The following is a 25785-nucleotide window of genomic DNA, read 5'->3' as shown; positions in this document are numbered from 1 at the left end:
TCTTCAGAGTGGAAACCATCAAAGCACAACACTTTTTTCAGCAATTTTTCTAGTATAATTTCTTTTGTAGGGTTATAATTTATGTTCACTTGTCGTGTTTAAGTGGTACCGAGGTATGAATATGAATATAGGACTATATAAGTCAATTTTACCTCAACTCATTTAATTAAACAGGTAAGACTTTTCAATTCTAAACTACTAATTTTTTGTTGAGTTTGTGTCGGGTTTCGCAGATCGTGTTAAAAATTATCAGCCATATATGACATGTCGGGTTCGGCCAGGGGTTTCTCCCAAAAAAAAAAAAAAATTAAAATTAAAATTTTACCCCTTTTTTTTTTTTTTTTTTTGGTTTTGTTCCCTCCAATTTTTTTTTTTTTTTTTTTTTGTTTTTTTTTTTTTTTCAATTTGATCCCTCCAAATCCTAAATCCTAGCTCCGCCCCTGGGTTCAGGTCATATCAATACATAGGTATAAAACTATATAAATTAATCATAACCTACAAATTTCATGTCTAGTTTATAAATTGTGTTAAAAATTGTGAACCCTAAATTTTGCCCCAAATAACCAGTGACCTGAAACTGTTTTTGGTAACTTTTGGTAAAGCAAATCGGTCAAACTAAGAAATAATTAACTGCTACAGCTGATTCACTAGAAAATACTTAGCTTTTTAATATATTAGGGGAGAATAATTAATAAGCTTAATTTCCTTTTCATTGAAGTAGCTCTTTGACTTCTTGGGTTCCAAGTGGGACCAAAAATAGACAACAAAATTAGGTGGGTCTCTAATAAATATATGGTTTCCATATATGATTCTATTTACTAAAATAAATATTAATAGAATATATGAGGAATTCATTGTATGAGTAGGAAAAATAATTACGATTCTGAATATTTACTTATGTATAAATCAAGTAGCAACTATTATAGTTTCATTAGTGAATCATTTTTCAATTATGGTATTCATCGAATGATAAATCACCACAACTAAGGTAGATATACGATTTAATTAACAAAAGATTCATATTTAAAATTGTATATAAAATAATCTAAAAAGTGAAAACAGACTGGATATAATTTAACCCTCATGAGCAAATCTAAAGTCTTTGTCTTCCTGAGAAGTAGTTCAATCAGTTGGGGATCACACATCATGAAGTGGAGGTTACTAATTCAAATCTCTCGTTCATTTTTTTTTGTGGAAATGTCAAAAAAAAAAAAAAATCTAAAGTCTTTGTAGACAGAGCCAACCATTAGTTTCCAACCTAAAGCAAATGAAATTTTTATATATAAATCAGTTAATAAAAGAATTGAAAAGATTCTATCGTGTCGCTTAAGTTATAAAGGTGTGAGGTGATGTTAATATAAGAAAAATACAGTAAATAGGAAATTAGATAATATTAACAGTATTCTTCCTGAAATAATCACTAATATTATATTAGTTTTTCTTTAGGCTAGTCACTAATCATCTAGTAGGTTGCCTTTCTTTTTATACCTTCTTTTACGAATCCATATATATATATTAGTTGAATAATTGCTCGAGTAACTGTTTAAGTACATTGGATCGTGGAACAACCAAAAACTATTGTAGATCGATTAGTGTCTTAAGCAACCTTAGAACAGTAATTAATAGATATGTATGTAAACAGATCATGATCTTTTCCAACTAACAAACTATGTTTAGGATCATTAAAGTCCTAGTTATAGGAATAAATTTTTTTTTTTTTTTTTGGGTATTGACTCATACATCGAGCAGGGATTAATTGCAGTGGTGGAACCCGTGTATGGGTGGGGGACGAATGTCCCTCCAAAAATTTTGAAATTTATCTTAAAAACATGTAAATTTATAAATTTGTCCTTCCAAAATAATTTTTTCGTTCCCTTTAAAAAATTTTCTTTATATTTTGACCCTTCTTTCATTTTAAAAGACAAGAAATATCCTTATTTTTACTGTTTCTTTCTAACCAAATATCCAAACTTGATTTTTTTTTTTTCCTTGAGACTTGAGCCCACGTCATATCACAAGCTAGTCAAGCATGCTGCTTGCACCTGCACCTACACGTCTCAATTAATGATCATACAATCGCCAAGTTGTTTGCTGCGTTGGCCTCAAGATTGTGCTCAAGGCTAATGCCGCATGCCTATGTGAGGCCTTCAAGAGTAGTGCTTCTCTCGGTGTCGTCTTGAATGTCACCAAGGCTAACTCCCTCCCGCTGCCTGCAAAGTCTCCGCACCCACTGCCGCTAACTGCGCATGCCATTCATTTTCACCATACCCCACTCTTCTATTTTTCTAATTTCCCCTTTGTTGCTGTTTGTAATGAAGGAAAATGTCATTTTAGTCAGGAAAGTTTCTGAGATCCAACTAATTATTCTCTCTTCTCCTGGAAAATTATTGTTATTAGTGATTTAGTTTCGTGGGTTTTTGTTTTGCAGAGCCTTTGACTCCTACTGCTGCTCCTGGTATGTTTTGATCCTCATCTTGATTCGCACTATGTTTCTTATATATAAAGATAATTGATAATCTGTGTGGGTTTTGTATTGTTTAGTTTGTTTGATTTTAATCTAGAAGGTGAATTCTATCTCTAGTAAAAAACAAATACATGAAAAGGAATGGATAAGCACACTGTTTCAATTGCAATTATACATCATTATAAAGTAAATGTTTCCTTGTGAATTGTGATATACCATGCCTAATTATGATTTTAAAATAGACATATAACTTTTTCATAGAATAATGACTTACAATTTAATATGGAATTAAATTTAAGGTTTTTATATTTTTTATTTTACATAAACATGTAAAAACACACACAGAGAAAAACTACTGTACTTATATACTTATATACTTATATACGTAGTTACGTCTTTATATAAGTTTGTCCCCCCTTACAAAAAATTCTGGTTCCGCCCCTGATTAATTGTATTCAGGAGCTTAAATATGAAATCTTATGTACCATCTCTTATGAAGATGAAAGTGTCATTAGGCAATTTAGGCTAAGAGGTTGTACCATCTCCTGCTAGTTTTCCGTACCATAGAGATAACAAAATTTGATCACCATTACCTTAGTGATAACAAAATTTGATCACCATTTTTTTTATTGGTAAAGTATTGATTAAGTGATTAAATTTATTTCTTTCTATCTGCTTAAACTTTTAGGATAAATGGTGATTTAACATCTATTTTATATTGTGGGTAATTACCTTTTCCCCCATCAACTACAAGTCATTGTCAACATGCCCCCATGAACTGACATCGACCAAAAGAGAGCATCCAACTACGGTGAACTACCAACTTTACATACTTTGCCTCCCTCCGTCAGGGAATCCCGTTAACTTGGACGGAATATGTCATTTTTTTGCGTTAATTTTAGTTTAAAGACCAAAATGCCCTCCAACAGTTTAATAAAAAAAAATGTTAAAATTAATATATTTAAAAAAAATTGAGGGCATTTATGTCATTTTTGAATTTGAGTTAGGGTATTTAAGTCTTTTCACGAATTAAACTGACGGAATGGGGCAAAGTATGTAAAGTTGGTAGTTGAATACTCTCTTTTGGTCTAGGTGTCAGTTCATGGGGGCATGTTGACAATGGCTTGTAGTTGATGAGGAAAAAATGTAGTTACCTCTTTATATTGTTAATAAGGTAAAATGTATTAGGAAAAACTTCACGTAACTCCCTTAAATTGTCACAACTTTTACAATTACTCCATAAATTTCAAAAACTCTCAATTTAATGTATACATCTTTCAACTTTTTTTTCAATTTCACCACTCCGTTAAGATTTTCTATTAAATCCTTTAATATAGATATAATTATATAAAGACTTTCAAATATTCAGGTGTGTAAATTTTTACAAATTCCGTTAAATTATTGTCAATGCTTAAATTTTTGTAATTTTTTTTTCTTAAAAAAATAAGGGTATTTGAAAAATTTTGACACCCCTCAGTTAGAATTTAAAAGAAAATCTTAACAGATTTGTGAAATTAAAAAATAAATACATAAAATTAAGAGTTATTAAAGTTTAAGCGAATAATTACAAATATAATAAAAATTCAAAAAAGTTAAATAAAGTTTCTTCGTTATTATACTTGGAAGAAAAAGTAGAGAAAATGGGGCTGCGTACAAGGCTACAAGCAACGAGGCCTGCGACTAGGAGGCCTGCAGTAGGTAATGTCCCCGACAATCATTTTTATCACGCTTTCATCTGTCATTTGTTAGGAATAAGCAGAATTCGTCAAAACTTAGGAGGCTCAATCTCTAAGAAAAAGGGATACTTGAGCGAATAAAAGGTGATGTTTTAAGGCTTCTTTTGGTGGACTTTTTCAAGAGTGGTTAAAAAACCTACAGGTATTTTATTTGTTTGGTAGTTCAAAAGTGTTTTGTCTTTTTATCAATTTTGTACTAGGGTTTAAATTTTTTTAAAGGGTTCTACTCCTTTGCAAATCCATCATCAGATTTGTGGGATCCTCACGGAGTTAGATGTGTATCCCACAAATCCAATGATAAATTTGTAAGAATTTGACGGGAGAGGATAGGAAAAAGGACGTGAAACCTATCTCTACTTCGAGATAGCAGCAGCTGTAACTTGTCAAAAAAGCCTCTTACCTTTTCAATTAGTTGGAAAATCCCAATTCTAAGATATTGAATGAAATACCTTGACCAAAAGATGTCCAAATCAAAATGCAGGTCTCACCACGCCTTAGCGAAATTGGCAAGGTCAATTCGTTCATTCAAACAAATGTTATATGTATGAGAAATAATTGTGGTATAATTGTAGACACAATTTCCGTCTAGCTTTACTTACATAGCAGTTTATTTTTGTTTTTTCTTTTAAAAAAATATATATATTTCTTGAGATAAATAGTAATTTAACACCAAACACACTATAAACAAAATTAAGGTCACACCGTTATACTACTTTTACCGTAAGCTTCTTATATATATGGTTATGGTATTATCAACTTTTCTTTGCCCTCCTTTTCCTTTCATATTCGAAGTCACAAATAATGGCATTTTACAATGGACAAACTATATCTATTTATATGTAGGTGGGAGTTAAATGAAATTGAATACTTTGCCTATCTAATTAAGCCTCACTAAAAGTGGGGTGGGTGGGAGGGAAGTTACGGTATATATATATTTTTTCTATTTAGTATACGAAATAGTCTATTTTTCAATAGGTGGATTTGTTTTAATTTAATTCCTTAGAATTTTAATTGGTAGAATTCGATGAACCGATTCTTGTCAGAGAAATGAAAATGCGATCTGTTCATATTTGAAGTGAAAATTAAAGATTCCTGTGTTTAGTCAAACAATAGCTTATCCCATTGAAGAAAATCGTACGTTCTTCATATGGAGAAACGCGTTTCGCCATTTAGCTTCAAGTCAATACTTTCCAAGTCTTAAGTCTTCTTCTCTAGCACTTATTTTCCCATCAATTAAGCTATGTCACTTATCTCTATTTTCCGTTGTATCCTTCAAACAATCTCAAATAGCTCACCTATATACTTCATTTCATCCATTACTTTGATCTTTGATCTTTGATCTCTTAGCCAGAAATGGATCCCTGGCTTTCCTTTCAGTCTACTTTTCTTGTTCTTGTGTTCGTTATATTCATGGTTTTCGTCGAGGTTCCGGTGTCTCTATGCTCCTATGATTGGTATTCAAGTTGTAGCAATCGGTTTGATTGCGGGCACATCACTGGCGTGGGTTATCCATTCTGGGGTGATCGCCGACCAGAGGGCTGCGGCCATCCAGATTTAGAGCTCAAGTGTTCGAGAAATATCACTACCATCGAAATTAAGAAGGTAACATACCGCGTTTTGGATGCCTATCCTAGCACCAAAATCCTCAAAATTGTCAGGAAGGACTACTTGGTGGGTGGAATTTGCTCAACAGACTTCGTGAATACCACCCTCGATTCCGAGTTTTTTGATTATGCCCCTGGCTACGTTAACATTACGTTACTCTATGATTGCCCTCCAACCAATCCCCCACCACTAATGACCTATTTATTCCCTTTCTCTTGCAATGGGATGGCAAATAAAGGTGGGTACATAGCACTAGATGGAGCTCATGGCTCTGAGTCTTGTGCAAAAAGCGTGGTTGTTCCTGTACTTTTTGGAACTGATCATTATCAAGGTACTTGTAATTTGTCAACAATTGAAGAAACCATCAAAGGAGGATTTTATGTGAAGTGGAAGGAGGATGCAGCTTGTAGTGCCTGCACCGGGTCTAAGGTGGTTTGTGGTTATGACCCGAGTAAGAATCAACCTACTTGCTACTGCCCAAATCAACCAAATGGGTTACCATGTGGCGCCGGAGCCCCCCAAGCGCCTACAACTACAAGTCCATCAGGTATGTCCCTAATTTTCTAGTTCTAGGCCAGCGAGATCCAGCCGATGTTATATCTTGACACCTAGACAGTAAAGACGGAACGAAGTTAGGTGATAGTGTATTTCTCGGTTGAGTTCATGAGATTTTGACTATTGGCCGAGAGCGAATTAGTTTATTCTCTAGCTCTTTCAATACTATATTTATTGGCTACTCTTGCCTATTATAACGGAGCTACGGGTAACGATAAGTGATATATATTCGATAAATTAGGTCCGCTAGCATATTTTAGTCCATGGCCTACTTTCTGATTTGAGTTGATTAGGCTATTACTTATTCCGCTAGCACTTGTGCTCGGTTAGAAGACTAGCCCTTTGAAAAATTAAATAGATACAAAACTAACAACTCTCTCCTGTCCGAAGAGGCAAAATTAAGAGCTTTACCTTTCTTTCAAGATTAATTTTGATCAATAATCCTACTACCTCACGTTGTAATTTAAGGTTGACTCATCCTCTCTCTACTGCTGGAGATGTAATCACGATAGCCCTCTTTCTGGTATAAACCATACGTGAGGTTAAGGTAGGGAGTAATTCTGCTCAAGAAGCAATTTGTTCACCTTGGCCTGTGAATTATGATGGATCAATATTATAAGCTGGAGTAGCCTTTCCTTTTTTCTTTGTTGTAGGGCTTTTGGCTGCCAATCGATTATCTTATATTTAGTGTCTGGTTGTCATGTCATGTTGAGACCTTAAAACTATCTCTTTCTCTTAATAACGTGAATTAAAAAAGCCATACGAGTTTCAGTTACTAGGCCTGAATTGAGATTCAATTGATCTATTGACTAGTCAGTTGAGAGAACTTTTGGCCTAGAAGAAGAAGCAAACTCATTTAATTAAACATGTAAGACTTTTCAACCTTTAAATTACTAATTTCTTGTTGAGTTCGTGTCAGGTTTCTTGGGTCGTGTTAAAAATTATTAGCTTTATATGGCGTGTCGGGTTCAGGTCGTGTTAATATATAGGTATAGAATTATATAAGTTAATCATAACTTGCAAATTTTATGTCGAGTTTACAAATCGTGTAAAAAATTGTTAACCTTAATTGCTTGAACCAAATAACGAGTGACCTGAAACTGTTTTGGTAACTTTTGGTAAAGCAAACTAGTTAAGTTAAGAAATAATTAACTGCTACAGCTGATTCCCTGGAATATACTAATTAGCTTTTTAATATATTAGGGGAGAATAATTAATAAGCTTTCCTTTTCATTGAAGTAGCTCTTTGACTTCTTGGGTTCCAAGTGGGACCAAAAATAGACAACAAAATTAGGTGGGTCTCTAATAAATATATGGTTTCCATATATGATTCTATTTACTAAAATAAATATTAATAGAATATATGAGGAATTCATTGTATGAGTAGGAAAAATAATTACGATTCTGAATATTTTACTTATGTATAAATCAAGTAGCAACCATTATAGTTTCATTAGTGAATCATTTTTCAATTATAGTATTCATCGAATGTTAAATCACCACAAGTAAGGTAGATATACGATTTAATTGACAAAAGATTCATATTTAAAAAATTGTATATAAAATAATCTAAAAAGTGAAAACAAGACCGGATATAATTTAACCCTCATGAGCAAATCTAAAGTCTTTGTAGACAGAGCCAACCATTAGTTTCCAACCTAAAGCAAATGGAATTTTATATATAAATCAATTAATAAAAGAATTGAAAAGATTCTATCGTGTCGCTTATATATATATATATAGTAGTTGAGTAATTGCTCGAGTAAATATGTTTAACTGTTTAAGTACATTGGATCGTGGAACAACCCAAAAGTATTGTAGATCGATTAGTGTCTTAAGCAACCTTAGAATAGTAATTAATAGATAAGTATGTAAACAGATCATGATCTTTTCCAACTAACAAACTATGTTTAGGATCATTAAAGTCCTAGTTATAGGAATAAATATCTTTTTTTTTTTGGTATTGACTCATTCATCGAGCAGGGATTAATTGTATTCAGGAGCTTAAATATGAAATCTTAATGACATTTAGGCTTAGATCGAGGTTATACCATCTCCTAGCTAGTTTTCAGAACCCTAGAGATAACAAAATTTGATTAGCACATTCTCTATTGTTAAAATATTGATTAAGTGATTAAATTTATCTCTTCCTATGAGCTTAAGCTTTTAAGATAAGTGGTAATTTAATATCTATTTTCTATTGTTAATAAGGTAAAATATATTAGGGAAAACTTCACGTAACTCCATTAAATTGTCGCAGCTTTTGCAATTACCTCATAAATTTTAAAAACTCTTAATTTATAATTAGTGTTTACATCTTTTAACTCTTTTTCAATTTCACCACTCCGTTAAGATATTCTGTTAAATCCTTTAATATATATATATATATATATATATATATATATATATATATATATATATATATATATATATAAAGACTTTCAAATATTCAGGTTTTTACATGAATATTTTTACAAATTTTGTTAAATTATTGCCGATGCCTAAATCCTTGTATTTTTTTTCTTAAAAAAATAATGATATTTTGAAAATTTTGACACCTCTCAATTAGGATTTAAAAGAAAATTTTAATGAATTTGTAAAATTGAAAAATAAAAATACACAAAATTAAGAGTTTTTAAAATTTAAAAAAATAATTACAAATAAAATAAAAATTCAAGAGACTTGAACGAAGCTTCTTCGTTGAAGCTTCGTTATTATACTTGGACGAAAAAGTAGAGAAAATGGGGCTGCGGACAAGCAACGATGCGACTAGGAGGCCTGCAGTAGGTAATGTCCAGAAAATCATTTTTTTCACGCTTTCATCTGTCATTTGTTAGGAATAAGCAGAATTCGTCAAAACTTAGAAGGCTCTGTCTTTATGATAAAGGGACACTTGAGCGAATAAAAGATGATGTTTTAAGGCGTCTTTTTGGTGGACTTTTTCAAGAGTGGTGGTGTGTTTCGCAAAATCAATATTCTACTCTATTCTTCTCCACTTTTTTCAAAAGTAAATCGTATTTTATTTAACTTTTTAAAATTTTTTTAAATTTTATCTCACAAAGTCAAACCTTGAAATTCGCAAAGTGAATTAAAATTAAATTCTGATTTTAAAAAATTCAATTCCCAAACACTTTTGATAGTTCAAAAGTGTTAGTCTTTTTATCAATTTTGTACTAGGGTTTAAATTTTTTTAAAGGGTTCAACGCCTTTGCAAATTCATCATCAGATTTGTGGGATCCTCACGGAGTTAGATGTGTATTCTACAAATTCAATGATAAATTTGTAAAAATTGGACAAGAGAGGATAGGAGAAAGGATGTGAAACCTATCTCTACTTCGAAATAGCAGTAGCTGCAACTTGTCAAAAAAATCTCTTACCTTTTCAATTAATTGGAAAATCTCAATTCTAAGATATTGAATGAAATACCTTGACCAAAAGATGACCGAATCAAAATGTAGGTCTCACCACGCCTTAGCGAAATTGGCAAGGTCAATTCGTTTATTCACACAAATGTTATATGTATGAGAAATGATTGTTATATAATCGTAGACATAATTCATGTCCAGCTTTACCTACATAGCAGTTTATTTTTGTTTTTTCTTTTCAAAAAAATAATTTATTTCTTGAGATAAATAGTATTTAACACAAAACACACTATAAACAAAATTAAGGTCACATCGTTATACTACTTTTACCGTAAGCTTCTTAGAGCACTAACAGCAGATTCACAACCATTTTCCTTATTTTAGGAAAAATTTAGAGAACCAAACCACTTTTTTTTCCCTATACAAAAACACCCCACAACAGCTTCCCTTTATCTTTCCCTATAAATTAAAATATTATTTTTTTACCTTTTATTTATTTATTTTTGCTTTTTCTTCATTTTCTTCTTGATTAACGAGACCAATATACCCAAACCCATCGACCCAAGAGAGAAACCGAGCGATTTCGTGAAACCCATGCCCAATCTCCTGTGGGTGTTATTGAGCCATCGTCGACAGAGCCAAAGGAGCCGATTTCCAGTGAAATCCGGCGGTTCAATGGTGGCGAAACAAAGGAGACCCGATCCTTTGATGGGTTGTTGCCGATGGTGACCAGAAAACGTGATTTTGTGGGTTGTCGGTGGGCTGTCGGAGGACGCAATTTCCGACGGATCGAGGCTAGCTTCCGACGATGACGTCAAGCTCCAACTCCTCTCCCCCCATCACTCTGCCTTCCACATCGACGATCTCCACTCCATAGTACGTTGCCGTTTTGCTTCCATCCACTTCAACGAGAGGTACCTCCTCGCCGTCCTCCGGACCTGGAATGGTTCCATGTCCTAGTCTGAAGTCGATTTTCAGGTAACTCCTCCTCGGGATCGCCATCTTCCTCTACTTCCGGTGCCGGAGGAGCCGTGAGTTCGCCAACGACGAGCAGTGCGTGTTTTCTGGACTCGTGAAGAGAGAGCCAGAGAGGAGAGATGAGAGAGAGATCATTTTTTAATATTAAAATAATGCATTGGGAAGCTACAATGCTACCCAATGTATTGGGAAGCACTGTTGCTTCCCAAGGATGGTTATCTAAAATAGGGTAACTGTTGTGGCTTGATTTTTTGTCATTTTTTTCAAATTTTCCTTATTTTAGGGAATAGAACTATTTATAGAGAATCTGCTACTAGTGCTCTTATATATATAGTTAGGGTATTATCAACTTTTCTTTGCCCTCCTCTTCCTTTCATATTCAAAGTCACAAATAATGGCATTTTATAATGGATACTTTGCCATTCTAATTAAGCTTCACTAAAAGTGGCGTGGGTGGGAGGGAAGTTACGGTGTATATATATATATATATATATTCTATTTAGTATACGAAATAGTCTATTTTTCAATAGGTGGATTTGTTTTAATTTAATTCCTTAGAATTTTAATTGGTGGAATTCGATGAACCGATTTTTGTCAGGGAAATAAAAATGCAATATGTCCATATTCGAAGTGAAAATTAAAGATTCCTGTGTTTAGTCAAACAATAGCTTATCCCATTGAAGAAAATCGTCCTTCATATGGAGAAATGCGTTTCGCCAATTAGCTTTCAAGTCAATACAATATTCCAGGTCTTAGTCTTCTTCTCTGTCACTTATTTTCCCATCAAGGTATGTCACTTATCTCTATTTTCCGCTGTTTCCTTCAAACAATCTCAAAATATAGCTCACCTATACTTCATTTCATTCATTACTTTGATCTTTGATCTCTTACCCAGAAATGGATTCTTGGCTTTCCTTTCAGTCTACTTTTCTTGTTCTTGTGTTCGTTATATTCATGGTTTTCGTCGAGGTTCCAGTGTCTCTATGCTCCCATGATTCGTATTCAAGTTGCAGCAATCAGTACTTTGATTGCGGGCACATCACTGGTGTGGGTTATCCATTCTGGGGTGATAGCCGACCAGAGGGCTGCGGCCATCCAGATTTAGAGCTCAAATGTTCGAGTAATATCGCTACCATCGAAATTATGAACGTGACATACCGCGTTTTGGCTGCCAATCCTAGCACCAAAATCCTCGAAATTGTCAGGGAGGACTACTTGGTGGGTGGAATTTGTTCTCCAGACTTTGTGAATACCACCCTCGATTCCGAGCTTTTTGATTATGGCCCTGGCAGCTACGTTAACATTACGTTACTCTATGGTTGCCCTCCAACCAATTATATCCCACCAGTAACGATCTATTTCCCTTTCTCTTGCACCATTGATGGGATCGCAAATAAAGTTGGGTACATAGTAGAGGGAGCTCATGGCCCTGGGTCTTGTGCAAAAAGCGTGGTTGTTCCTGTACCTCTTGGAATTGATCGTTATTATCAAGGTAATGGTAATTGGTCAACAATTGAAGAAACCATCAAACAAGGATTCGATGTGAAGTGGAAGGAGGATGCAGCTTGTACTGCCTGCACCGTGTCTAAGGGGGCTTGTGGTTATGACCCGAGTAAGAATCAACCTACTTGCTACTGCCCAAATCAATCAAATGGGTTAACATGTGCTGCCGGAGCCCCCCAAGCGCCAACAAGTCTATCAGGTATGTCCCTAATTTTCTAGTTCTAGGCCAGCGAGAACCAGCCGATCGATGTTATATCTTGACACCTAGACAGTTTTGTGCAATAGCATATTACAGTAAAGACGGAACGAAGTTAGGTGATAGTGTGTTTCTCTGTTGAGTTCATGAGATTTTGACTAATGGCCAAGAGCGAATTAGTTTATTCTCTAGCTCTTTCAGTACTATATGTATTGGCTACTCTTGCCTATTATAACGGAGCTACGGGTAACGATAAGTGATATATATTCGATAAATTAGGTCCGCTAGCATATTTTAGTCCATGGCCTGGCCTACTTTCTGATTTGAGTAGATTAGGCTATTAATTAGTCCGCTAGCACTTGTACTCGGTTAGAAGACTAGCCCTTCAAAAAATTAAATGGATACAAGCTAACAACTCTCTCCTGTCCGAAGAGGCAAAACAGCTTTACCTTTCTTTGAAGATTAATTTTGATCAATAATCCTACTACCTCACGTTGTAATTTAAGGTTGACTCATCTAGTCATCTTCTCTCTATTGCTGGAGATGTTATCACGATAGCCCTCTTTCTGGTATAAACCATACGTGAGGTTAAGGTAGGGAGTAATTCTGCTCAAGAAGCAATTTGTTCATCTTGGCCTGTGAATTAATATTATGATGGATCAATATTATAAGCTGGAGTAGCCTTTCCTTTTTCTTTGTTGAGAGAACTTTTGGCCTAAAAGGAGAAGCAAACTCGCCGTTGGGCGTTGGCTTATTTTTGTTCATACTTTAACTAGCATCCTTCTAATTAATTTTCAGGAATCGGTGATTTGAAGCCCTTCGTAGTTCCTCAAAATATCTCACTAAGCTTAATATTTTTTTTTTTCTTTTTTTGCTGGCGCCCCTTATGATTATCCTTCTCAATATCGTCCCTTATTGTCAGATAACATACTCCAAAATGCCTCGGATCACATTTTTTTGGCCATATTTTTCCCTCCTAGACCTACCTAGATCGAAGTACAGCCAAACCAGATTCCACTGAAATATTAGCCACCTACTTAATTAGGAGGATTAAAAAAGGAACATGAGTAACACGGGAGTAATCTTTTGAGGATCCTTGTTCTCGGTTGACTTAGATCCTTTCTTTTCAATATATATATAAAAAAAGATAACGTGAATTGTATTGTGTTATATAGAAGTAGATCGAAAAAAGAAATTGCAGTTTAGGTGAGTTTTTTGTTTGCAAGGCGGCTGCTATGTCTGACTTGGCAACAGTGGTTTAAACTGAATTCAGACCTTCCTAATAAGATTTGACTTCTAGAACATGGCTAGAACATCTAGATGCCGTGTTAGATAATGGCTACAGATATTAAGCACTATCGTTTTATTGGACTTGGTCACCTACTTATGAATTAATTAACCGTCGGTGGTAAATTTCAAATAGAAGCATCTCTTTGAAAAATAACCCCAAACTTCGTCAAAGCCCACCAGCTCCATTATGAATTATGATGCAATACATAAGAATTTAAAGCCATGCCAGGCCATCTTGATCACCTTCTCCTTTTCCTTTTCTCTAAAGTCTCTCTCTCTCTCTCTCTCTCTCTCTCTCTCTCTCTCTCTCTCTCAAGATGCCATATCCCAGTCTCTTCCCGACAATCACTCTGTCCTTGGTGATAACAACCTTGTTCTTAATCCACTTCTCATCGTCTTCGTATGCAGATAATGAGGAATATCTAAATTGTAGCGCACCGTTTGATTGTGCGGGCATTCAAAACCTCAGTTATCCTTTCTGGGGATCAAACAGGCCAAACTATTGTGGTCACCCATCTTTTGAGTTGAACTGCAGCACTGATGCCCCAATGATCAAAATCACGAACCTGAATTACAAAATCCTTGATGTCAATAACGTGTCGCGGACTCTCATGGTTGCTAGAGAGGACTACTGGAACACCGTTTGTCCTGCTACCATCATTAATACGACCATAAATTTCACCGTCTTTACTTATAATTCAGCTACTACCAACCTGACGCTCTACTATGATTGCCCTACTTCTTATTCTTCATATCAGCCGGCCGATACTACTAAATTTGATTGCTCCATAAACGGTTCTGATGCTACCAATTACTATTCTAACAGTACCGTTGCAAACGAAATTGCTACCTTATCGGGGACGTGCAAATACAACGTTAAAGTTCCAGTTTTGCAATCAGCAGCTGAAGCTGAGAGCAATTTAACTGAAGCTGCACTGATTCAAGCTATTAATGGCGGCTTCATGTTGGGGTGGGATGCAAATAACAGTTTGTGCGATAGATGTCTAGGGACCGGTGGACAGTGTGGGTATAACACAGGCACAAGCGAATTCACGTGTTTTGGATCAGGTAACTATTTTGTTGTTTTTCTTAATTGCTTCATTTCTTGTCTATTTGTTTAGATGTAGATTGGTATCTCGATCCTTTTGCTTGTTTCATTTTTCCTAAAGCATGGCGCTTTAATGGAGAAAAAAGGCTCTACATATCAAAGCCTTAGGAATTTGGTAGGATCAAAGGCTATGAAACCAATTAAGCCAGAGTTTATTCCCTTATCATTTGTTAGAAAGGAAAGAAGCTGAATGTCCTAGATACAGCCAAGCAAAGGTATGAACCCCACATCACCTTAAGAACAAATTATGGGATAACCTTAAACAAGCTTTTCACCTTAGACAGAGACATCCTGTAGGCTTGAATTGCGATTGGCAATCAATTTTGTCCATTTGGGTGTTGTTGATAAAATTTGGACGCAAGGTGCTAACGTTTCTTCTATTATTGGTCTTTCAAATCCGTCCAAGTCCTTTTGACAAACACCAGATTCCGTTCAAAACTTTCAAAGTTGTGTTTTCCCACCTCTTTTTCCTTCTTCTTTTTTCGTGTTAGCAAAATATATGCCATGCTTGATGCTTCCAACAAACAGGCTGCTTTCAGATGTCTTTGTAGCCAAACAAATTCGGACTAGAAACCAAAAAAAAAGGCGAATTTCTTGCATCGTGCGTATCATGCGGGGAATACTTTTTAAGTTAATTCGTAGTAGGTAGGTAGGTAGTAGTATTCCCTCTGCCAAGTGCCAACCAATGATCGGTGGTTACCAGCGTGGGCAGAAAAGACAATTACTTATGGTTTGTTAAACAAACATGAAAGTTGACTTTCCTACAAGAAAATAAGCTACAAGTAGAACAAAGAAAAAAAAAGAAAAGAAAAACGGGGAAGACTAGAACAATGAGCCCATTGAGAGTAATAATATAAAGAAGATACTTATACTAAATTTGAAAACAATGAATTTTAGTCTATTCTTATTTTCCGTTTCAGTTTTTTTATTTTTTATTTTATTGATTACATAACATTGGCCAAATTCTGTTACTAAAATATTTAGTTCAGTATATAATTAGAAATAGAAATATTATTAAAAAAATATAATGATTTTCAAATAACATTATTCACCTTTTTTTTTTATGCATGCCACATATTTATGTCTATAATCTATGTCAATAACATGACATTTGAAATGATAAATATTAATATAACAAAATATCAATTATTTTTAATTAAAAAATAATAGTTAATATTTGGAATATATATATATATAATATCCTAAAATTTTGAGAAAGATTTATATATGGAGATTAAAAAAAAAATGAAAGAAAAAATCCACAAGGATAGTCTCAGGGTTTCTACAATTCTACTTTCTAGACGGCCTCCAATTTCGAAAGCTGGTTCACACACAGTCCAAGTCAACCAAAGCCTGCCTTGTTCGAAGCAGCCTCCGCAGTCCTCACCCACTCCCGCGACCACCACCCTATTACGGTATTACCTCATCCATGCCATCTCACTCCTCCAACCCCTCACTTCCCCTCCTCTCCGATGCCCCCAATCGCCTTCCCTCAGGCGATCTTCGTCTCCGTCCTCCTCTTCTTCTCCGTCGCTGTCACAACGACGTCGTTCCCTTCCGATGACATCACCGGCCTCTCTTTCAAATGCGCCCCGACCTTCGACTGTGGGCCTTTCAAGAACCTCTCCTACCCATTCACCGACACAACCCACCCGGCCAACTGTGGTACGCCCGAGTTCCGACTCTCCTGCGAAGACGACTCGCCCAAGTTGACCATCGCGTCGCTGAGTTACCGAGTCCTCCGGCTCGACCAGGCCGCCAGAACCATGACCCTCGCCCGCTCCGACCTCTGGGACACCACGTGCCCACAGGAATACACCAATTCCACTCTGGATTCCTCTGGATTCACGTACGCTACTGACAATGAGGACCTCACTCTCTTCTTCGGTTGCTCCTCGGGTCTGCCCGGGACGCCTCCTAATCTGTTTCATTGTACCTTCCTTGGGAATGCGAACCGGAGCGACGCTTATTATCTGACCGGTCCGGTTCCTACCGATCCGATTCTGAGCCTTATTGAATGCAGCGTCGGTGTCAGCCTGAAAATCCTCAAAACGGCGGCATCCGAGCTCAGAACTAATCGGTCCACGCTTGGGGAGGTTTTGATGGAGGGTTTCAAGGTGAATTATAGCGATGTGTACGGTGATACGTGTGCCAAGTGTCTGGTTTGGGGTGCGCAATGTGGGTTTCATTCGAAGTCGGGCAAACCCGTTTGCCTTTGTGGCAATCAGACGTGTTCCGCGCCAGGTATTCGACCTCTTTTTCTCGACAAAATTGCGGTTTTGATTCGGAATGATCGTTGAGATGGAAATGAAAATTCAAAATCGGTAATTTTGGTAGGCTAAGTAGGACATTGTTTTCGCAGAGGAGTGATACATTAACAATAAAAGTGTATGCACAACATGTGCACAATAAGATACGTAGGTCAGATTGATGCACGTGGGTTTTACATGTTGTGCATAACAAGATACATGGATGGTCCTACATGCATGTAGAACCCATGCATGCATGAGTCTCACCCATATATTTTGTTTTGCACACTTTTGTTGTGTAACAATCATTTTCTGCTTTCGTAATGGAAAGGTAGAAATTGTAAAAAGTTTTTAGTAGCGTTTAAATTTGTTCAATGAAGTCTGTGCTTTAAATTGGGTCTTGTCTTTGTCGATTATTTCTTTTCTTTGGAACGAAAATGTCTTTGTTACGTTTGGTTTGTCCGATAGCCTTTAAAAGTCTTTAAATGCAGTATATATGTATAGAACAAAATGTCTAGACCATTTTGCTTCGGTGATGAGTAATTTGCTTAATTTGCTTTTAATTAATTGTTTCATTCTCTACTTGTCACCTGCTTCCTTCCCCCCCACTGACACCAGTTTGTTCCATAGCCTGGTTGGTTTCAATTCCAAGGAAAAGATCGGTTTCAAAACGCAGTAAATTGGATTAATTGTTGAGCTTAAATTAGGCCTCGACTATTTGTGTATGATGATTTGGTTAAAGATGTTCGTTCCTGTGTAAAATATCTTTCGTGCTCATTTGACTGACATTTCTCCATCTTTTGACTGTTACAGGCAAGTCTAAGAGTAATACTGTACCCCTTGCAGTAGGTAATGTTTTATGATGTTACAAGTTACAACCGTTGTGCATATTTTCATTGAGTTGGGTATTATTATAGAGAAGAAAATTAATCCAACTCTTGTTTCCGTCTTCAGGCATTGGCATAGGAGGTGCAGGCATTGTTGGCATTTTTCTAGGTTGTTTGGTCGTTTCGATCAGACAGCGGAAGAAAAGACTTGCCAAGGAATCTCAAAGCAAAGACCTGCCTACACCTCCTCCAAGCAAAGGCGCTCCTGTTCCTTCAACTAATTTCTATCAAAGCACCCCGTCTTATCCCTCCTCGAAGTTGGATCTTGAAAAGGGAAGCACGTACTTTGGAGCTCATATCTTCACCTATGAAGAACTGGAAGAAGCCACCAACAGTTTTGACCCTTCTAGACAACTTGGAGATGGAGGCTTTGGCACTGTTTACTATGGTAGGATTATAACTTACCATATATGTATTGTTTTTATAGTTTTTCCTGAAGTGTACGTTCTCTTAATCATTTTAATCATTTGCAGGCAAGCTGCGTGATGGGCGTGTAGTTGCTGTCAAGCGCCTATACGAAAACAATTTCAAACGCGTTGAGCAGTTCATGACTGAAGTCGAGATCCTAACTCGCTTACGGCACCCAAATCTTGTGACGCTGCACGGGTGCACCTCAAAACGTAGCCAAGAACTTCTCCTTGTTTACGAATACATTTCTAATGGAACAGTCTCCGATCATCTCAACGGAACCCGGTCGAGCTCCGCTTTAATGACTTGGCCTGTTCGGTTGAGCATAGCCATAGAGTCGGCCGAGGCACTGGCCTACCTCCATGATTCAGATGTTATACACCGGGATGTCAAAACCACCAACATTCTCCTCGATGATAAATTCCATGTGAAAGTGTCTGATTTTGGTTTGTCACGATTGTTCCCATTAGATGTCACGCATGTGTCAACTGCTCCACAAGGGACGCCTGGGTATGTTGATCCAGAGTATTACCAGTGCTACCAACTCACTGACAAAAGTGACGTATATAGCTTTGGAGTGGTCTTGGTTGAGCTTATATCGTCGCTACCAGCTGTGGACACCAGTAGACACCGGCACGATATAAATTTGGCCAACATGGCAATCAACAAGATTCAGAATCATGCATTACATGAGTTGGTCGATCCGTCTCTTGGGTTCGAAAAGGATTACGATGTAAGGAGGATGACAACGTCGGTGGCGGGATTGGCTCTTCGGTGTTTGCAGCACGAGAGGGATATGAGGCCTAGCATGGAGGAAGTAGTGGAAGTTTTGAGAGGAATCAAGAACGAAGAGATTGGTGCACAGAAAGCAGAAGTGGTGGATATTAGCGCAGATGATGTCGGGCTTTTGAAGAACATTCCTCCCCCGCTTTCACCAGATTCATCTGGGAATGATAAATGGGTTGGCAGCTCTACCACACCCAATTCCTTCTAGCGCTTGAGATTTCCTTAATCTCTTTTTTCGCTCGAACTCTAAAGTAGATGGTGAAAGTATTGTATACTCACAAGTGGATGTCAATAAGTGGGTTAACATTTCATTATCTTCACTGTCGGTTGGTTCGATTTTGTCTTGATATATAGAAGATGGATGATAGCTAGAGAGAAATGAAAATCCATATATAGATGCTTGTTGGGCAATGTACATAGTAAATACAGTTGTCAAAAAGAAACTTATTAGTATTGGGATGTATTCATGCACATGCTCTGATGCTTGGATAACTTAAACATTTTGATTCAGATTGTTTTAGTTTATGCCTAGCACTTTAATGATCGATGAGAAAATGTTTTGAATATAAAGTTGACTAAAATATAATATAATGACAACTGCTAAAATTTCCTCTATTTTTCATGACAGACGCAGATGTTAAGAAGGACAACTTGACCCAAGTCGTGGAGGGGGGAAGGACATTTATTCACTACTCTGGGAGTCTGGCTGGTGGGTGCGGGTTTAGATCGTTTGATGTACATATTTTTTTTTCGTCTGCTCGGATTAAGTCTACTCTCTTGTGTTGATCTTATAACCCAATTTTATTAATAAAAAATAAAAAGTAAAAATAAATAAGTTTTGGAGACTCCGACTATTTGCTTCATTTCAATTTACAAGCCAAGGGAGATTCTTACCGGAGGGGAAGAATAAACAATGGGCTAAAAATAAGAGCTTAACTCGGAGAGGCGTTTTATTTGATTTTCTGGCTCTTCTCACCTGTGAGCGTTGGACTTGGACCTCTTTTTAATTATTATGGGCTTGTTTGCCGAATCATCCCCTAACTTTTTCTTTTTTTCTTTTCACTTCTTTCAAAAAAAATCAAATAAAAAATATTTTAACTTTTTTACACTTTTTATATCACATCAATCATATTTTATTACTATTCAAATAAAAAAAACTCAGTATAAAACAAAATTTTTTCACTTTTCTATAAAATATTTTCAAATTTTATATCACATCAATCACTTCTTACTACACAACACACAAATATTTCACAACACAATTACTTATTAAACAGGCCTATTATTTTAAGCAAATAGGAAAAGGGTCACGTGGAATCAAAAACTGAATGGATGGGCTCCCTAACCAAAAAAAAAAAAACCCCGGTTGTTTGAATCTTAGACAAAAACTAAAAAATGGGCTGCAAAAAAAATAACCGGGGCATGAACTTCAAAGGTCTCTCAATCCATTTCGAACCCCTAACGACTATAGCAAAAGAAATACGAACCTCAAAAAGTTTCCTAATCCTTCTTAGAGCCTCAAAAATCCATTTTTTTTTCCTTTTAAAACTGTTAAAAAGACTCTTATCAAGAGTGATTGGGTTGTGACCAAGTTTAATAGCCACAGCAACATTGCACGCTTTTGGCGTTCAGATTTAATTTTGTACACGTAGATGTAGCGTTCATCCGTGTAAAGATTGAAGCAAACGAACAAATTTTTAAATCGAAGGTGAGCCGGTTCCTAATCTTGTTGCTTGGGGTAATTAGTTGAGACGGATTTTTCTCCATTATGTTCTTGTTCTTGACTTTCCTGCTCTCTAACCCCTATAAATTTAAAGTCAAAAAAAGAAAAAGGACATACGTATTAAATTCTCGTATTACATAATGGTTGGGAATAATTGAGATTGGAAGCTGGGCCTGCAATTTCTGTTACACAATTAAAAAAAATAATTGGGGAGTTGGTAAACACTTCTCTGACATAAGATATAACATTCAATTTCATTTTTCTTAAAGATCTTAACGCAATTAATGGTACTAACTATCAAAATTCTGCCATGAATAGACTCCTTAATTTCCCATGGCACAACCAAACAACGGACCGTGTATGTTTTGGCACCCTAATTACTAATTAGGCCAAAGATCAATTCACTAAACCTTAGAAAAGACAGATTCCAATTTCTGAACCTTAATTTGTGATGATGGGTCAAGCTGACTCAACCATAAGTTTGAAAACCGCTAGAGTCGGCCACGTGTTATCATTTTAGCTTTCGGTAGCGTAATTGACCCGAACGGACACAGGACCCTGACCCTCCCCCATAAAAACAAAACAAAAAACACCCGTCCATTTTATCGCTTTTCTATTTTTCTTTTCTTTTTAACCCCGCCACATTTTCTCTCTCTCTCTCTCTCTCTCTCTCTCTCTAGAAAATGCAATTCACAGCTCAATACTCTCAGTCCAAGGAGTAAAGCACAAAGAAATCGAATCCAAATCCAAACCCAATCATAATGCTCTCAGATCTCACTTTCTCCCCCTAACAAGCAACGCCCAATTCCGCACACAAACACGACCAAACAAAGGAATTCACAGAGAGATTGAGAGTTTTGTGTGTGTATAAAAAGAATGCCTACCTTGCAGAAATTCAAGGTCCTAGCGACGCAGTGCGCCCTGGTGGCCGCAAGTCCGACGCGGAGCCCGACGGCGAGCCCTGTCATCCACCTCCGCCGCCGCAAGACTCTCCGCATGCTCCTCAACCGCACCGACCGCCGTGGCCGGTTCTCCTGCCGTGACGAATCGTCGGAGGTCCGCGGCATGGACTCCGATCCCAATCGCGCGCCTCCAGAGAAGGCGAAGAAGAAAGAGAGGAACGGGGAGATCAGGGTCCGGCACAAGCTGAAGGACCTCTTCGTGTCATCGCCGCCGCCTGAAGATAGGGTTTCGGATAAGAGATTGGAAGAAGACGAGGTCGGGTTGTTTCCGGCAACCGGGAGCGTCGGTGATGGCGGCTTGGCGATTCGGCGCGGCGGACCCGGGAGAGCCGGTTCTTTCAGGCCCGTAACGGCGACGTTTCGGTATAGATTGCTCAGAAGAGCTTGGCGACCTGTGCTCGTCACCATCCCAGAGTAGAAGCAAACAGCAGTACGGATAATTCGGAATCTTCGTAAATTTTTATTTATTTTATTTTTGTATTTTTCGAAAATACTGTTTAACTTCTGTGGTATTTTCCGAGAGATTATGTAAATTTTGGGTTGCTATGGTGCGCCGAGGCGTTGCTAACTTGAGCGTCTGGTAGAAGAAGACATAACGGCCTCCCTCTGCGAGAAAAGTGGGCCAGAGAACGCGGGTTTGTTCCGACGCATTTTAGCAGTGGAATTTAAAAAAATGAAAAAAAAAAAAAAAAAAAAAATGTAAATGATGGCCTTGAAAAGAGAATTTTTCTTTTTGGTGTTGGGTGGGGTTGGTTCTGTGAGAGTGGCTAGTGCATGCCATGGCCCGTGAGGACAAGGTTTAAGACAATGATATGAGGAAAGTTGGAAATTTTAATAAAAGCTGTGTCTTTCTCTATTGCAGCTTCCATGTGTTGTTCCCCTTAGATGTTTCCGCAATAAGTAGATATGTCTTTGTTTAGAGAACCGTCTACAATTATGTTAACGGTCCATGAGTCCAAGTGGGTGTACTTTTGTATCCAACCCTCTCATTCATGTCGGACCAAATGTTAAATTTAGGCTATGAATATGTACATTGGTCGTTTTGACTCCCTTTTCTTTTTTCTTTTTTTTCAGGTTTTAATCATCACAAATTTTCACAATGCTACAATGTCATAATGCCTTATAGATTCTGGGGAGCTCCTTGCTTACCAAATTCACAATTTGGGCAGGCATGCCAAGTATAATTATTGGGGTAAAATTGAGAGAAAGCAGATATGGGATAAATCAGAATATGCTTCGTACATTGTTATACGATTGTCATATAATTGAAATGAAGTGACAGTAAAAATCAACTATTAATTCTTTCATTTATATAATATTATGTCATCTCAGTTATATAGCAGTTGCATAATCATTTACTAGTGTTATTTTTCCAAATAAATTTCTTCAAATCAATGCTCATCTTGGGCTGGCCAGACCTGCTTGGACCGCAAAACTCACATGGTGAGTATACGACCTTGCAGATGTGGTGGAAGCAGGTCACATATACGTGTCAATGTTGTCATATTGGGTTGAATTCAACTTTTTAGATTTTATTTTTTTTTTAGGTGGCTTTTTAGAATTTGTTAAATGTATATATTGTGTCATGACGTTCTACCTCAGCCTCAGATGGGATGCTCTCCCCAATTGGACCTCAACTTCTGTCTAAAGGCTCCAACGAAAGCTCATGAAAGTGATAACAAAACAAAGTAATAAGATGAACAAGCTGAATAATATCGTACATTTCACTCAGATAAGAAACCCAGTGTATTGAGTAGTGCATCAGTGCATCGTGAATGGCAGTGTCTAAGAATCAGATTGATAATCTTTGTTATTCCTTCAAACATTACAGGCCAAACAATAAACCAATATATCGAACGTGCATTTCTATAGCTGGGGCCTCGGAATGAAGGTGGCCACAAATTCTATCTAACAAAAGCTGGTGAGAGGAATCTATTTTTCCTTCTCTCTCAATCAACTGGAAAAGCAAAAGGACGCAAGGAATGCATATGCTTTTCTTTTGAGCTGCAATATATGCATGCATCCATTTATTTGACCACACCAACAAATTCCCATCGGCATATATCCCTATTAATTTAATTTGTTTAATAAGTGAAAAAGATGGAACAACGACTATCTTTATTTATTTCTTTTCAGGGCTAAAAAAGAAGAACTAATAAATACGAGAGAAAGGTTTCTCGTGATTTACTTTTTTGTTTTATGATAATTAAGCTTCTTGAGTTCTTGTCATTTTCATGAGATGCAATTGAAGCGAGAGTTTCATGGGTTTAGCTTGCCATTGTATGGAGTTTGGCTTCAGGCTTCGCCATAAAAGGGAAAACATGTCTTGGAAGACTAATTAGGCCGGGGTTAGAGCATTCCAACAAGCTCTTTATTTTGAAAGTTTCACCAATTATTAGAAAAAACCCTCCATTTACACCCTGCATCAAGCTTTTTGTTTTTTCTGCAAAATAATTCCTGTCAGAAAGTCTCTCCAAATTTGATGCCCCTCTTCTTTTCGCCATTCACTTTTTTATCATTTTTTTTTTCTTTTCTTCCGCTTCTTCACCTTCCTCATTTTCCTTTTCCTCTACCTTCTTCACTTTCTGTAAAATTCCGTGCTTCACTTTCCTCTTCGTGCCTTAACTTTTCCTCTGTAAAATTTCCACTCCCTTCATTTTTTGTTTCTATCTCACTCTCTCTGGCGAGTCGTAAGTTTTATCGCTAATTTTCATGTCCGTTGGTTGAGCAATCTCTCACTCTCTCTAGTGGGTTCGTTGGGAATTTGTTTTGCTTGCTTATTTTTCTTCCCAGATTTTTCAATTTGTTGTTAAATATTGGGTGCTTTTGATCATTGTGATTTGGGTTTTGGTTGGTTGGTAGGAAAATTGGGAAAGGGAAAATAAAATTCCTGAAAATTTATGTCTTTTTTCGGTCACACTACTGTTTCGTGTGTGTTTTTTCTGCAAGTCGTTTGTTTTCTGCATACTTAGACTTTTGCTGAGTTATGATGTTTGTCGTTGGTTAATTTGGTTCTATTCTTATGATATATAGTTGTCATTGGATCTTCAAGTATCAGTACGTATCTCAAGAAAAACTTCATGGTTATACATGTTTTGGTTGTATTTAATTTACTGGTTTTGAATCTACCAACTGAAATCTACCAAACTAAAAAAGAAATATATTTGTTTAAAGTAGAGAAATATTTAGAGAGTTTGATAAGTAATTTTCTTAAAAAGTTGCTAGATAAAATAACTAAATGAATTTTTTAACTAAAATTTGGTTAAACTTTGAAGAGCTTATTAAAAAAAAATTTATTTTTAACTAATAAATAAAAGACAATGAAAAGGAATGCAAGCCAAATATTGCACATGGTGTGCATGTGCGAGGGTGCTTGTATATACTATACAGGCGTGTATATGCAAATTCTAGTTTTACTGCTGCAGGTAAAACTTTTTAAAGGTATGCTTTAACTTATTGAAGGACTTTCTTTTTTTTAATTGAATAAGGAAAGGGTTACATAGAATCGATAATCTTTCACGCTTTTGATTCAAAAAAGAAGAAAAAGAAGAAGTGGATGATCTTATAAATAAAAAATAGGTGGACTCCCTAATAATAAACTTAAATCAAACTAAAACATTGTTGAAATAATTACACAGGATAGAAAATTGGCCAAACAAGTGACTCAGTCATCTCAATGGGCCACACAAAACGGTTACAGAAGCTAAAGGAGCACAGAATAAGGCAAGTATATATGCACCCCCACTTGAGAACAAGTACAACCATTCAAACGAGGCTAAATCGGTAAAAACAATGTAAGAGTCAAAATCTAGAACTACATAATAAAGAGACACAACACAAATTCAGATACAAGAGTCTCAACTAAAGAGAGACTATAACACAAGCAACATAAAATAACATAAACAAATAAACAGCAAAAAAGCTAAAAAAAACTGCAACTTCAATGTATGGAGGAGTGGAGGACAGCAAG

The 25785-nt window shown here is 36.4% G+C and overlaps 2 protein-coding genes across 7 annotated transcripts in view; both read left to right on the top strand.

The window, feature by feature from the left end:
* LOC133859298 (LEAF RUST 10 DISEASE-RESISTANCE LOCUS RECEPTOR-LIKE PROTEIN KINASE-like 1.4) overlaps positions 1 to 19650 on the top strand; it is a 33098-nt gene extending 13448 nt beyond the window's left edge. For 2 of the 6 annotated variants that reach the window (XM_062294657.1, XM_062294652.1), the window contains exons 2-5: positions 2429 to 2455; positions 17863 to 17898; positions 18004 to 18324; positions 18410 to 19650. In XM_062294657.1, the coding sequence (XP_062150641.1) occupies positions 2429 to 2455; positions 17863 to 17898; positions 18004 to 18324; positions 18410 to 19338 (1313 nt within the window). In that variant the 3' untranslated portion in view covers positions 19339 to 19650. Of the gene's footprint in view, positions 1 to 2428; positions 2456 to 5505; positions 6353 to 11386; positions 11492 to 11624; positions 12406 to 13964; positions 14761 to 16058; positions 17045 to 17862; positions 17899 to 18003; positions 18325 to 18409 lie in introns of those variants that run through there. The other 4 variants (XM_062294653.1, XM_062294654.1, XM_062294656.1 and 1 more) reach the window with 4 other exon arrangements.
* A 2079-nt stretch (positions 19651 to 21729) lies between these two features.
* Positions 21730 to 22233, top strand: LOC133860477 (uncharacterized). Its single transcript, XM_062296068.1, has one exon. It carries the CDS (start codon positions 21730 to 21732, stop codon positions 22231 to 22233), a length of 504 nt encoding a protein of 167 aa, XP_062152052.1.
* The last annotated feature ends 3552 nt before the right edge of the window (positions 22234 to 25785 follow it).

The sequence above is a fragment of the Alnus glutinosa genome, chromosome 2, assembly GCF_958979055.1.
Source record: "Alnus glutinosa chromosome 2, dhAlnGlut1.1, whole genome shotgun sequence".
NCBI lineage: Eukaryota > Viridiplantae > Streptophyta > Magnoliopsida > Fagales > Betulaceae > Alnus > Alnus glutinosa.
This window is presented reverse-complemented; position numbering and strand designations above follow the sequence as displayed.